Raw genomic sequence first — 12,505 nt, 5'->3', positions numbered from 1 at the left:
AATTTATAAAAAAAACAAGAAAAAAAATGTTAAAAAGCTAAAGATCCAGTTTTATCAAAAAAAATATTAATATAAAAAAGATTGAATCAAACCACATTAAATTCATTTCAAATTTGATATCGTGGGGCCTTTTGGTACAATAACATAAAATATTAAATTTGGAGTAATGTACACTTTCTTTACTTTGCATTTAAAATTTAGATATTAAATTGCACAAATAGATTTGAATTACATCAACTTATTAAACATGTTTTGGCGGCAATAAAAAATGACCTCAATAGCATACTAAAATTATATTTAGGATATTTAAGAGTTATTACATTTATATTCATTAATTTAACATTTAACTTATTTCACATCTTAAAAAATATTCATATTTCATTCGATTTTATTTGTTACTAGCAAAATCAAAATCGCTCCTAAGCATGATTATGCAACCAAGATCCCACACATTAATCATTTGTTCTCTATTATTCATAAATATTTTATATAAAAAAGCATAATTTCTAATGTCTATGGAACCATAAACTACTTTATATTGAAAGAAGTAAAGGGATCAACAAGCAGCTCATACAGAGACTCAAATTGCTAGCAGCACTATGTTGAACTAAGAATGATGGGAAACCTGTAGGTTACTTTTAAAGTACAAGAATCAAATTACCAAAATAATACAGACGTAATTATTGCCACGACAACAACCCACCTCTCAATTCAAAGCCCATGGAGTATTGAAAAAGATGAAACACACCCATATATATATTTGAGCATTTTTATTAATTTTTGCAGTATTTAGTCATATTTCTCTTCATGGGCATGTTTATATATCTCGATTTTCGTATTTGGAGGATACAATTATATGTGAAAAAAATAATTATAATAATGATAATAAAATTTGATTTAATTTAGTAATTATATATATACACTAATTAAATGCTATTTAGATATACAAAAAAAAAATCTAATAGTACATCTTGACTATGTTCATAAATTATAAGAAGTATAAATCAACTTTTAAGTGATCCTATAATATCTTCAAACAATGAATTACTTCAATTCATCTACAGATAAAGAATCATCATGATATTTATAAGCATAAAAATTCATTGATAATTGAAAAGAAAAACACCATACAATTCAGAACTTTCATAAATGGATGATTTGAATGCATTGTCAATTAATAACCTTTCATAATATAAATTATAATTTTAAATATAATACTTAAATAAATATATTCTAACACGTAGTTATAATTTATCATATTCTTAAAATTGTCATTATAATTATGCTTATGAACATACAAACAATTAAGAACATACGAAACAAGAGCATGGAAAAGCTTTCATGTTTATCAAATATTTTGGAATTGCATGAATGTTATGCCATACTCATGAAGTTCTCCTCAGCCAATAACGTGTATGGTTATATAATTCTTAAAAGGTTCCTTTTAATAAATTGCACGTATATGCATATCTATATTTCAAAAACTCTTCCTTTCTAATTCTTTTCTTTTCTTTTTATTTTATTTTATTATAATGGAAAGTGGAAGAATAAGATAAAATTCCTCAATTACAATCTCGGGTTCATAAAAAATTGAAGAAAAAAACAATAATCTTTGAGTGAAAAAACATGAGTTCTCAAACCTAATGTTCTAATACAATATGTAAACAATTCTTTAATTGTAAACACGCATAATGTCTATGGTACTAGAATTTTACATTCAAATAATTATTTAAAGAAAAAAAAATACTTTAATCCATTATAAGCATTTAGAATTTGAAACTTGAATGTAATTTAATAAAGAAAATTATATTTCTCTTTAATTCTTGATTGTTTTATGTAAGTTTTAGATAAAATAAAATGTTAATTTATAGGGTACGTAGAGCAATGACTAGTTTTTTTAATAGACTCTCTGTAAATCACACATTTATTAAATAAAAAAAACTACTACTCATATTAATCAATAAGATTTTAGCGTTAATATTTATTAAATCATCCAAGAACACGTTATTTCATTCATGTTGGCCACGCATGGAATGCTCCAAATGCCAGCAAATATAGACTAGAATATTACATTCATTATATGTATACCTGTCAACCCATTCTATACTAGCTAGAATTGCAGAACTCCGATGCGTTTTCCATTTCTTTTTTATAAAGTATATATATCATGCGAGCACTGTACGCTGCCTGTCTCATATATATATGTGAAGCAGCTTCTTGATGAAAGGTTTCTTGGAGTTTGGTTCTTACACAGGATAAGCTCACTTTTATTGACTTGAATCCTATATATACATGTATACTGTTTTGGGTCACCAAACTTCTGCCATATTTCTGGGAAAAAAAGGTTTTTTTTCATGGAAGATTTTGGAACGGCAAGTTCCTCCATTTATGAAAGCCCATATCCATGGTTAGTGCCATACTTCGGAAAGGATGGTCTCTTGATTCTGAATCTCTTTTTATACTAGTTGTAAAACTCTTCTGGGGCCTATAAATACTCCTGCACTCTTCGAGAGTACTCTTCATTCCAAACATGGCTCTCCGCCCAAGCACTAAAGCAGCTATGGTATCGATACTATCCATTTTTGTCTTCTGTTTTCCTCCAATTGTTCTCTCCGAATCCTTCAGACATCTTCTTGCCATCCACAGGCTTCGGTCCTGAATCCCTTGCCTTTGAAACTCCTGGAGGAGCCTTCTATACTGGTGTTAATGACGGTCTTGTTCTTAGATACCAGCCACCTACTGGCTGGACAACTTTTGCCTTTACCTCACCAAACCGGTAAAACCCTATGTCACACACACCTTAATTATAAACCAGAATTTCTCTCCTTTTTTTCTTTAGTATTATAGACACTAATCCTTTCCTTATATTAGTTTTAAAAAATGATCGGAATAACTTGCTGATGATCAAATATATTGCTGCCTATTTTCTCAGGTCGATAGCACTTTGCAATGGCACCACTGATCCCGATAAAGGACCTATCTGCGGAAGGCCTTTGGGTTTGGCGTATAGTCCTTTCACAAAATTGCTCTACATAGCCGATGCATATTATGGACTCTTAGTTGCTGACTCAAACGGGAGACTTGCTACACAAATTGCCACCAGTGCTGAAGGACAACCTTTCGTCGTTTGCAATGCTTTGGATATAGACCCTTTCACAGGAAACATCTATTTTACAGATGCTAGTGCTGTCTATGATCTAAGGTCATCAGTTAATTTACACTAGTAGTGTCCATTTTCTTTTTGTTTGGAAAGAAACGAGTTATAAAAGATCAAACATTGCATGAATTTTTGCGTCTCATTTCGCAGGAATTCCTCGAAAGCTCTTCTTGCCAATGACTCTACAGGAAGGTTATTGAAATATGACGTGAGGACAAATCAAGTCACCGTGTTACTGAGAAATCTTTCGGTAGCAGTGGGGGTTGCAGTCAGTAAAGACGGTGGGTTTGTCCTCGTCTCAGAGTTTGTTGGCAATAGGATTCGACGATATTGGCTCACAGGACGGAATGCCGGGACTTCAGATATATTCCTAAGCAACCTTAACATTTTGAGGCCAAACAACATCAAGAGAACTAGTTTGGGCGATTTTCTGATTGCAGCTGCAACTGTTAGACAAGATTCACAAACACTGGTGCCTGTAAGAGTCAGGGTCAACGAGCTTGGTAGAATCTCGGCGACTGTGTCTCTTGAGGCACAGTATGGAAGTACCCTCATCAGCGAAGCTCAACAGTCTGGTCTCTCGTTGTATGTTAGCTCAAGGGGTGTGAATTTCGTTGGTGTTTATACTCTTTAACAAGGTCCTCAAATAATACGAAGCATGCATACTATGTGATGCATCTAAATAAAATATTTGACGTAAAAGTCTTTCTGTGTACTTTCTTTTGCAGTTATAATAAAAGGGTATCGATAAATTTATCGGATCCGAAAGATGATGCCCTTTCCGGGCTTACTATCCGCTGCCTTTTTATGTGATCATGGATGTTTTGCTGAACCAAATAAGAACTGCATCTCTGGCAATAATTTACTGAACCCCAAAATCACAAGAATAGAAGACAATGGACAGAGAACAATCAAATGTCTCACATTTTGGCGTAATTTATAGACAAATGTCAAAAATTATTATCCTGTGAAAATTATTATAATAATTAATTATCACTTAAAAATATATTTTTATTAAAGTTTTATATTATTATTTTATATTTGAAGTATCAATAATTTCATAACTAAAACATGTTTTATAATAATATATCTAATAATATAAGATATCTTTAATTTGTGGTAAATGTTCATTTTAAATATAGACTTATCACATAAATAAAAGAATTGATTGATGAGTTTAAGAACTGAAATTGAAAGGACAAAAGATGACCAAACTTAGAACAAAAAAGTTGGTGCAATCCAAACCAGAATATTATTCAGTAATTGAGTCATATTTGGAGCTGTAGATCTTGGATTTAAGTTTATTTTATATGATGGAAAGGTAAGACATAAGCCTACAACTTTCATATGGAGCCCAAGATTTAAAAAGGTCATTTACAAGTCCAAATTGTAGCAACATCAAAGAAGTCTGAATATATCCTGCAACCCGAACACTGTTCAGTGTTTGGCTCATATTTGGATTTATAGAAGTCCAAATAACCTCTATTTTTTTTCCTGGAAAGCTGAGACAATTTCTTACAATTTTAACGTTTTCAAGTGGTTCCAATTATGATGTTATCAATAACGTTTTGGCTAGACAAAAGAAGATAAGGACTGTCACCAAGTCAAGAGTTGGCCACCCACTCATCAATTAGTCATCAAATCAATAGTTCCTAAGGAGGCATTTACCATGCATTTAAGCATCTTGATCTCTAGATCAAAATCATGCTTTTGCTTTCTCTCTTTGTATTTTTGTAATGCTTAAGTTTTATTTTCATTAATATCTTGTTTATACCTTTCATTTCCTTTCCTTTACTTAATTAATTTTTATCTTATTTATGTTCTTATCTTGTTTACTTATATTTCTCTCTTTCATTATGTTTAACTAAGTTTATTATGTCAAGGTGAAAAAGTTACACTAATGGTGTAAGAATAAGTAGTGTAAACTCAATATGGACTTTAATGTTTGGTACTAACATGTTTTGTATTTGTATCTTGTTCACTCTTTAATACTTTGCTTGTTAAATGAATAATCTAGATTTATATTGTATAACACTTGGTACAATAAATGCTTGGCACTTTCATAGCCCAACAGTATGGTATAACCTACACCTATGCTATGAAAGGAACTTGATTTGTTGTTAACATAAGCTATAATCATGAATGCCTGACGAGATTTACAAGTATTAACATTAATAAAATAAGATAACTAATGTAATCATGTTAACAATTTATAATTTGATTGTAACCTCCTTTGTGTGTGGTTTCCAATTAAATAATAAGAGTTTATACTATACTTATTTGACATACCATTAGTGGATCCTCTAACCTTGATATTTGTTGTTATTATTATTTAATCTTCCATTTCAAAGTTCTCATCAGCTTCTTCTTCTTCTTCTTTACTATTATTATTATTGTTATTGTTGTTGTTGTTGTTGTTGTTGTTGTTATTGCTGTTATTGCTGTTGTTGTATTATTGTTATCTATTATTTATACAATTAACCTCCCTTTGGTTCTATCCCGGTCTTGCCGAGTTATTTATTACTTCGATACTTCTGCACTTGGAAGAAGACATCAATCTTTTGGTCGTGTCAAGTTTTTGTCGTCGTTGTCAGGGAGGTAAGTTCTTGTATAGATTATAGTATTTTTTTTATACTTTTCTTGTATATAACTTTGTTTCTTCTTCTTTTATTTTCTTCTTTTTTTAATTCTATTCCTACACGTGCATGAGAGTGTGGTCGCGTACATTAAGTGGTAGACTTTGTAGGGTATCCTCATCATTTTCAGAAAATATGATTGAAGAAGATAATCAGTCACTTTATAATAAGAATACTATGTTAGAACACTTAAAGACCATATGAATCCCACAAGAATAAATGCACCATCATGCATAGTTTTTCCTCCTAATGCATCTCATTTTAATTTTAAGCTAGACATTATTCAACTTTTACCTTTTATTCATGACTTAGATTTAGAAAATCTATACTTGCATTTAAAAAAATTTGAAGAGGTTTGTAACACCTATAATGACTTAAATTATAGCATGAACACCATCAGATTAAAACTTTTTCTTTTTTCATTAAAAGATAAAGTAAAAACATAACTATAAAATTTGAGACTAGAATCCATTTGTGCTTGGGATGAAATGCAACAATAGTTTTTAAAGAAGTTTTTCCTATCTCACATAACAAACTCTTTCAAAATACAAATCACCACTTTCACTCAAAAATCAAGAGAAACATTTTACCAATATTGGGATAGGTATCGAGACTTGCTTAATACTTACCTTCATCATGGTTTTGAAATATGAAGATTGGTTTCATATTTTTATGAAGGGTTAACACCTAGAGATAGACAAATGGTTGAATTGATGTGCAATGAAACTTTTGAAGATAAAAACCCTTATGATGCAATAGAGTACTTAAACTTCTTAGCTAAAAATACTCAAAATTAGGACACCGCGGGTAATTAAGAGGCACTGAGTAAAACTCAGCATCATACATCTAGTGGAGGCATGTATAACCTTAGAGAAGATCATGACCTCCAAGCCAAGTTCACATTTTTAGCTAGAAAAGACGAGGCACTAGAATTGAAAAAGAGTGATCATTTAAAATCTGCTAAAAACATTATGTGTCAAATATGTGAAATAAATGAACACTCAACCAATGACTGTCCAACCTTGTCTTCTTTTAAGGAATGTCTCCATGAACAAGCCCATGCTTTAAATAGTTTCCAAAGGCCAGGCCACAACCCATACTCGTAAACATACAACCCTAGTTAGAGAAATCAGCCAAATTTCAGTTGAAAGAGTGATAATAACAATGTACAAACTTCACAACCATTGTTTCAAGCACACCATAATTTCCAAAATTCTTATGGATATGCACCTCCTTATGCTCCACCTCCTAGAAGAAATCTTGAGAAAACACTGCATGCATTCATTGAAAATATAGAGATAATTAAAACTCAACTTGCTTAAAACATGACAGATTTTGAAGATACTCTTGCAAAATTGACATCTGCTCTCAGTTTTCAAGAGAAAGGTAAGTTTCCATCTCAACTACAATAAAATCCTAAGGGGCAATAAATACAAATGCAAGTAGTTCTAGAAGCCAACACATGGATCAAGTCAAATCAGTCACTACTTTTTGAAGTGTTAAGGTTATTGAAAAACTCACTCTTGAACCTTGTGAGAAAGATGATGAGTCAATCTCTAAAGATAAGGAAGGGGTTGAATTTGAAAATTGCAAAGAAAAGACTAATTCCACACCAGCACTTCCATTTCCTCATACCATGATCAAATAAAGAAAAGTCAATCACAACTCTAAAATCTTTGAAACTTTCAAATAGGTAAGGTTCAATATACCTTTACTGGATGCCATTAAATAAGTTTTTTTGTTATGCTAAATTTTTGATAGATCTATAAATTTTCAATATACCTTTATTGGATGCCATTAAACAGGTTTTTTCTTATGCTAAATTTTTGACAGATCTATGCATTGTGTTGTTACCTAATATTTGACCCACCTATTTGATAAAATTTTCAGAAGATCCAAAAATAGCAAAAAATAAAGAAAATCCAAAAAATATGTTTTTAATATATTTGCATCATTTCAAGCATTTTCAACTTTTGAAAACATGACATTGGAGATGAATATTTTCAACTTTTGCAAGTAACTTGGAGATGATAATGATTTACAAGAAGTAAATCATATTAAAGAATTGGTTTATGATCAACTTGAATCTACTTTAAGTAAAATTAAGTTTGATGAATTTGAAGATGTGCAAATGATTTATTCTCAGGAAGAAATCACAGATGAAAAAGGCACTAAAAATATTGATGCAGATCTTGTGTCAAAAGTGACAACGGATTTGACATCTAACATCACACCAATCGATGATTACTTTCCCGACGAATCCTTACTTTCTCTTAGTCCAATGCCTTGGTATGATAAAAATAATAATTTTCTTACCTTAGGAGATTTATCAGCTCATTGGAGTACCGAAGACAAAAGAAAATTTTTGAGCGACATGCAAAACTTTTATTGGGATGACCCTTACTTATTCAAATATTATCCTGATCAAATATTTCAAAGATACATTCCCGACAACGAGGTAAGTAGTGTCATTAAATTTTGTCTTTCTAAAGCATATGAGGATCATTTCTCATAAAAAAAGACAACTGTAAAAATTTTACAATGTCAATTTTATTAACCCACCATGTTCGCGGAGTCACATGCATTCTACAAAACCAATGAAAATTACCTCTTTGTAGTTCGACCCCCGTCTTGCCGGGTTATTTATTACTTCGACACTCCTGCACTTGGGAGAAGACATCAATCTTTTGGTCATGTTAATAACCAAACCAGTTACACGAGACTTTGTGTTGAATATTAGACTCAAAATTATTAACAAAAGTTTCTAGCTCCTACGCCTGAAAGGAAAAGAAAAGAAAAATCATATTACAATTTTTCGATACACTCTCGCTAAATGTAAACTTAAGTTATGTTGAAAGAAAATTAGTAAACTTAAGTTATGTTGAAAGAAAATTAGTGAAGTAGTTTAATATAGATAACAATGCTAAATTGCAAAGCTAAATAACAAGGAGAAATTTGAGAAGAAGATATATTTTTTTTAAGTGGTTTCTCTTCTATACACTTACTTTCTATCTTGTACGCTTATGTTTTCATTACAAGTTTATTTATAAGCCTAAAATCCTTGGAAAAAAAATTAAAATAAACAAAGAAAAATCTATTTTGAATACAAAAAATAATTATACTGACTTAATTGGTTCATTACTTTCTCTGTTTTTTAGAAAAATTATAAATCTAGTTTATTTTCAACACCTACTTTAAACTTGATTTCATATAACTATCAACATATCTCTCACCTTAGCAAAAACATTATGTTTTGAAAATATTTGCAACTTGATGATCTTGGTTCTTCATATAATTGACTTCAACTTTCTTGTTTGTAATGTAATCTTGTAGGTAATGAAATCTTGCGTTAATGAGTTTACTTTTGTCATGAAATATTGGATTCTTTGTTAATACAATGAATGATAAGTTGTTCATATAAATTTTTATAGGTTTTTTTTTTATGGCATTTGCAACTCTTTCAATAATCTTCTTAACCATATAGAATGACAAACACATGTTGTAGCAGTTACTTAGCTTCATAAATTGATAATTTGTTTGATTTTCATTCATTCATCATAAACTAGTAATATGATGGCTTTTTAATCCTTTTCTATTACTTGATTGACATTCTTTTCAATCCTTTTAGTTGGATTCCAACAATCCCTAACATAATGACTTATTTTTTGACAATTATAATACTTAATTTTTGTGTCAAACCTCGGTCTCGGATTATTACTGTCTGTGAAACTGATCAACCAGTTAGTTTCAATCGATCGATCGATCGATTAATCTGTTAGGACTATCTCTACCTCCTTTTCCAAATCTACCTTTTCCTCCTCTTCCTCTACCTTGCCTAGTTCTCTACCTTATTGGGTATATCCAAAGCCATCTTACTTTTTTTTTTCCTAGAGAATTTTGAAAAGAGTGTTTGTGCATCTATATCTTATTGAATTTTGTTGACTCTTTCTTCATGGACTTGTAGTTTTCTAGTGAGATTTTGAATTGTCAAAAAATTCATATTTTATATAACTCCTTTATCGCGACCACTACATAGTGGAATTTCTTTTGTAGTGAGTGTAGGATCTTTTATACCACATATGTTTTTTCCATCTTCTCTTTATATCATTTCATCTGATTGTATATGGCCAACATTCTAGCAAAGTAATATAAAATACTCTCTAATTCAAGCATATGGAATTTTTTAAAGTTATCTTATAACTTTTATAGGTGTATCTTTCTTACATTATCAGCTTATTGGTTTGATTGCTGCAAAACTTGATGTGCTTACTTGGCGGTGGTTGCATTAGCCACTATCTCAAAAAATGATATCATTAAAACATTAATAGATGATTATGATTGCTTGTTAACCCTTTCTTCGTGTCTTTTGCAAGGCCTATCTTTGGGTTGAAGTCAATGTTATTGTCTTTTCAATTGTTTCCCACACATCTTAGAAATCTAGTCAAACTTTCACACGAATATACCAAATTAAAAAAAAGAAGTGATCACAATAACTTGAAAAAAATATTTTTTTAAAAGGAAAAAAATGATGTAGCTTAATTCTTAGCCAATTAAATATGAAATGATGAAATTAGGTAAAAAAAGAGCAAAAAATTGGTTTGGGTCAACCCGCTTAGCATGATAAACCTATAACTTAGGTAATAAGAGGTAAGCCAATCTGAGTTAATATGCAACCCAAGTCATGAGATTAGGATAAACTGATAAAAAAAACAAAGAAAATCATAAACTCCATTACAAAAAAAAAGAAGCAAAACTAATATTGAATGATGAAATCATAAAAGAAAATAAGTAAATAAAAATATCAACTCGAATTAACTATTCAAACCTGTAATCTTAGTCATTAAACTAAAAACATTATATTTGAAAAATTTACAAAACTCAATTCTTGACCAATTAAATGTTAAATGATAAAATTAAAAAAAATCTAATTATACAAAAATACCCAAAACCAAAAATAACAATTCAAAAAATAAAAGTCAAAATTAAAATAAAGAATAAATTAGATGACAACTATAAGTTTTTGACTCAAGGGTGAATTTGAAAATAAAAATCAATTTAACAAAAAGATAAAAAAAACAATAAAAAAATAAGAAACAAATTAAAAAATGTATCCCAAATTGAGATTGAAGAATGAATTTAAAGATAAATAAAAAATTAATAGAAAAACCAAGAAAAAATTTAAAAAATAAAAACTAAAATTAAAGTATTAATAATTAAGAGAATAATTTTAAAATTTTGAATAATTAACATGAATTCTAAAGAAAAAAAAATAATGAAAAAAAAGTTCTGCTTGCAATAAATCATCCTGTTATTACCACCATGCAATTCCCAAAAGATAAAAAAAATCCAATAACACGATAAAAAAAAAAAAAACCATAAGGGGTCGAGAAATTTTACTATCAATTAATTTAACTATACCACCGACATCAAGGCAACTATTTATTAAAAAGAATAAAAAATAATTATACTCACGATAATAAATAATAAAATATTATCTATAGGCATAGTGTTTTAACCTTTTTGTTATTTTATTACCTGCGGTCATTTGTTAGTAGACCTTCTATGTTATTTGCAGAAGATAGTTTAGTCTTTACTCTTGAGTTCCCAAACTCGAAAGTAGCTCGGCTCAATCCAGTCTCCTACCCGTTACTCGGGAACGCAGTAACTCAGTACTCAGTCTCTCTTTGAGTTGGAACTATGTCAACAAAAATAGCCCTTAAATTTTCTCGATCCAACCGTATCTATCGCCCCTCTGTAAATCTCTCTCTCTCTCTATAAAACACAATTTTATTCAGTATAATTTTAATTTTAATTAGTGATTGATGGTTATCATTGCTTTAATTAATTAATCAATCAATTTCAGGAACCTGTTGAAGGCAAAATCGTGATTGAATCTTCATCCTCAATTTCTCACTATGGAATTAGCCTCTCCGTCAACGGATCTGTTAACTTGCAGGTTCCAGGATAATTTCATCAATCTCTCTAGCTCCCTCTATCTATCTGTTTGATTTGCCAGAAAACTTTTTAAGATCTGATTTGGTGTGGTGTTTTTGTTTTGAAAGCAGGTTCGAGGAGGATCAGCTGGAGTTATTGAATCCTTTTATGGTGCTGTCAAGCCAATCACCATCGTGTATGTTACTCCTAGTATTTTTGCTCTATCTTCTTTTAAATTACTGTATAAAGTGTGCTTAATGTTAAATAATAGTTGATGCATTAAAAGAGAGAGAGGAAGAAAAATGGCTGCATTTCTGTTTTTCTCATAAATATGTTTTGCTTTGTGTTAATGTTTGCTGAAATTGAACTCGGTATTAAACGAGTGATCAAATCAGTGGACTTGGTGTGTGATTATTCATGTATTGTATTTAAGCAATGGATTAGCAGAGTATTACCCTGATTGCTGCGAATGTTACTTAACATGGAAACAGGAATAAGAGCATTGAGGTTAAACCGTCGGGAAAGATTGGTTCAGGCACAACTGAGGTATTTATAACAAACTCTCAAATTTAGTTTGATTTTAGCTTTTTGATAGCTGATGAAATATTTAATAGAAGAACTTATAATGTGGGCTAGTCTTGTCCCTCGGAATTCGTTTTTTCATGAAATATCATCTCCTTTATGCTGGTGTTATCAATCATTTTATATACCCTTTTTCACCTGTGATAGTTTTATTATTATTATTATTATTATTATTATTATTATTATTATTATTATT

General features: G+C 30.1%; 2 protein-coding genes across 3 annotated transcripts in view; both read left to right on the top strand.

The window, feature by feature from the left end:
• Positions 1-2,530: 2,530 nt before the first annotated feature.
• Positions 2,531-3,791, top strand: LOC105133361 (strictosidine synthase 3-like). Its single transcript, XM_011037318.1, has 4 exons — positions 2,531-2,546; positions 2,647-2,776; positions 2,933-3,202; positions 3,308-3,791. Exons 1-4 carry the CDS (start codon positions 2,531-2,533, stop codon positions 3,789-3,791), a joined length of 900 nt encoding a protein of 299 aa, XP_011035620.1.
• A 7,572-nt stretch (positions 3,792-11,363) lies between these two features.
• The window catches only part of LOC105133344 (Vacuolar protein sorting-associated protein 26), a 3,429-nt gene continuing 2,287 nt past the window's right edge, over positions 11,364-12,505 (top strand). The window contains exons 1-4 of one of the 2 annotated variants that reach the window (XM_011037299.1): positions 11,364-11,547; positions 11,657-11,749; positions 11,856-11,923; positions 12,219-12,273. In XM_011037299.1, the coding sequence (XP_011035601.1) occupies positions 11,491-11,547; positions 11,657-11,749; positions 11,856-11,923; positions 12,219-12,273 (273 nt within the window). In that variant the 5' untranslated portion in view covers positions 11,364-11,490. The remainder of the gene's footprint in view (positions 11,548-11,656; positions 11,750-11,855; positions 11,924-12,218; positions 12,274-12,505) is intronic. The other variant, XM_011037300.1, reaches the window with a different exon arrangement.

Source organism: Populus euphratica, unplaced genomic scaffold (genome assembly GCF_000495115.2).
Source record: "Populus euphratica unplaced genomic scaffold, PopEup_1.0 scaffold114.1, whole genome shotgun sequence".
Lineage (NCBI taxonomy): Eukaryota > Viridiplantae > Streptophyta > Magnoliopsida > Malpighiales > Salicaceae > Populus > Populus euphratica.
The sequence above is the reverse complement of the archived record's forward strand: the minus strand, read 5'-3'. Positions and strand labels throughout refer to the sequence as shown.

Excerpts from the sequence above, each read along its gene's own strand:
- LOC105133361 (XM_011037318.1), top strand. Across the intron at positions 2,777-2,932 it reads GCCTTTACCTCACCAAACCG|GTCGATAGCACTTTGCAATG; the intron begins GTAAAACCCTAT and ends CTATTTTCTCAG. Across the intron at positions 3,203-3,307 it reads AGTGCTGTCTATGATCTAAG|GAATTCCTCGAAAGCTCTTC; the intron begins GTCATCAGTTAA and ends CTCATTTCGCAG.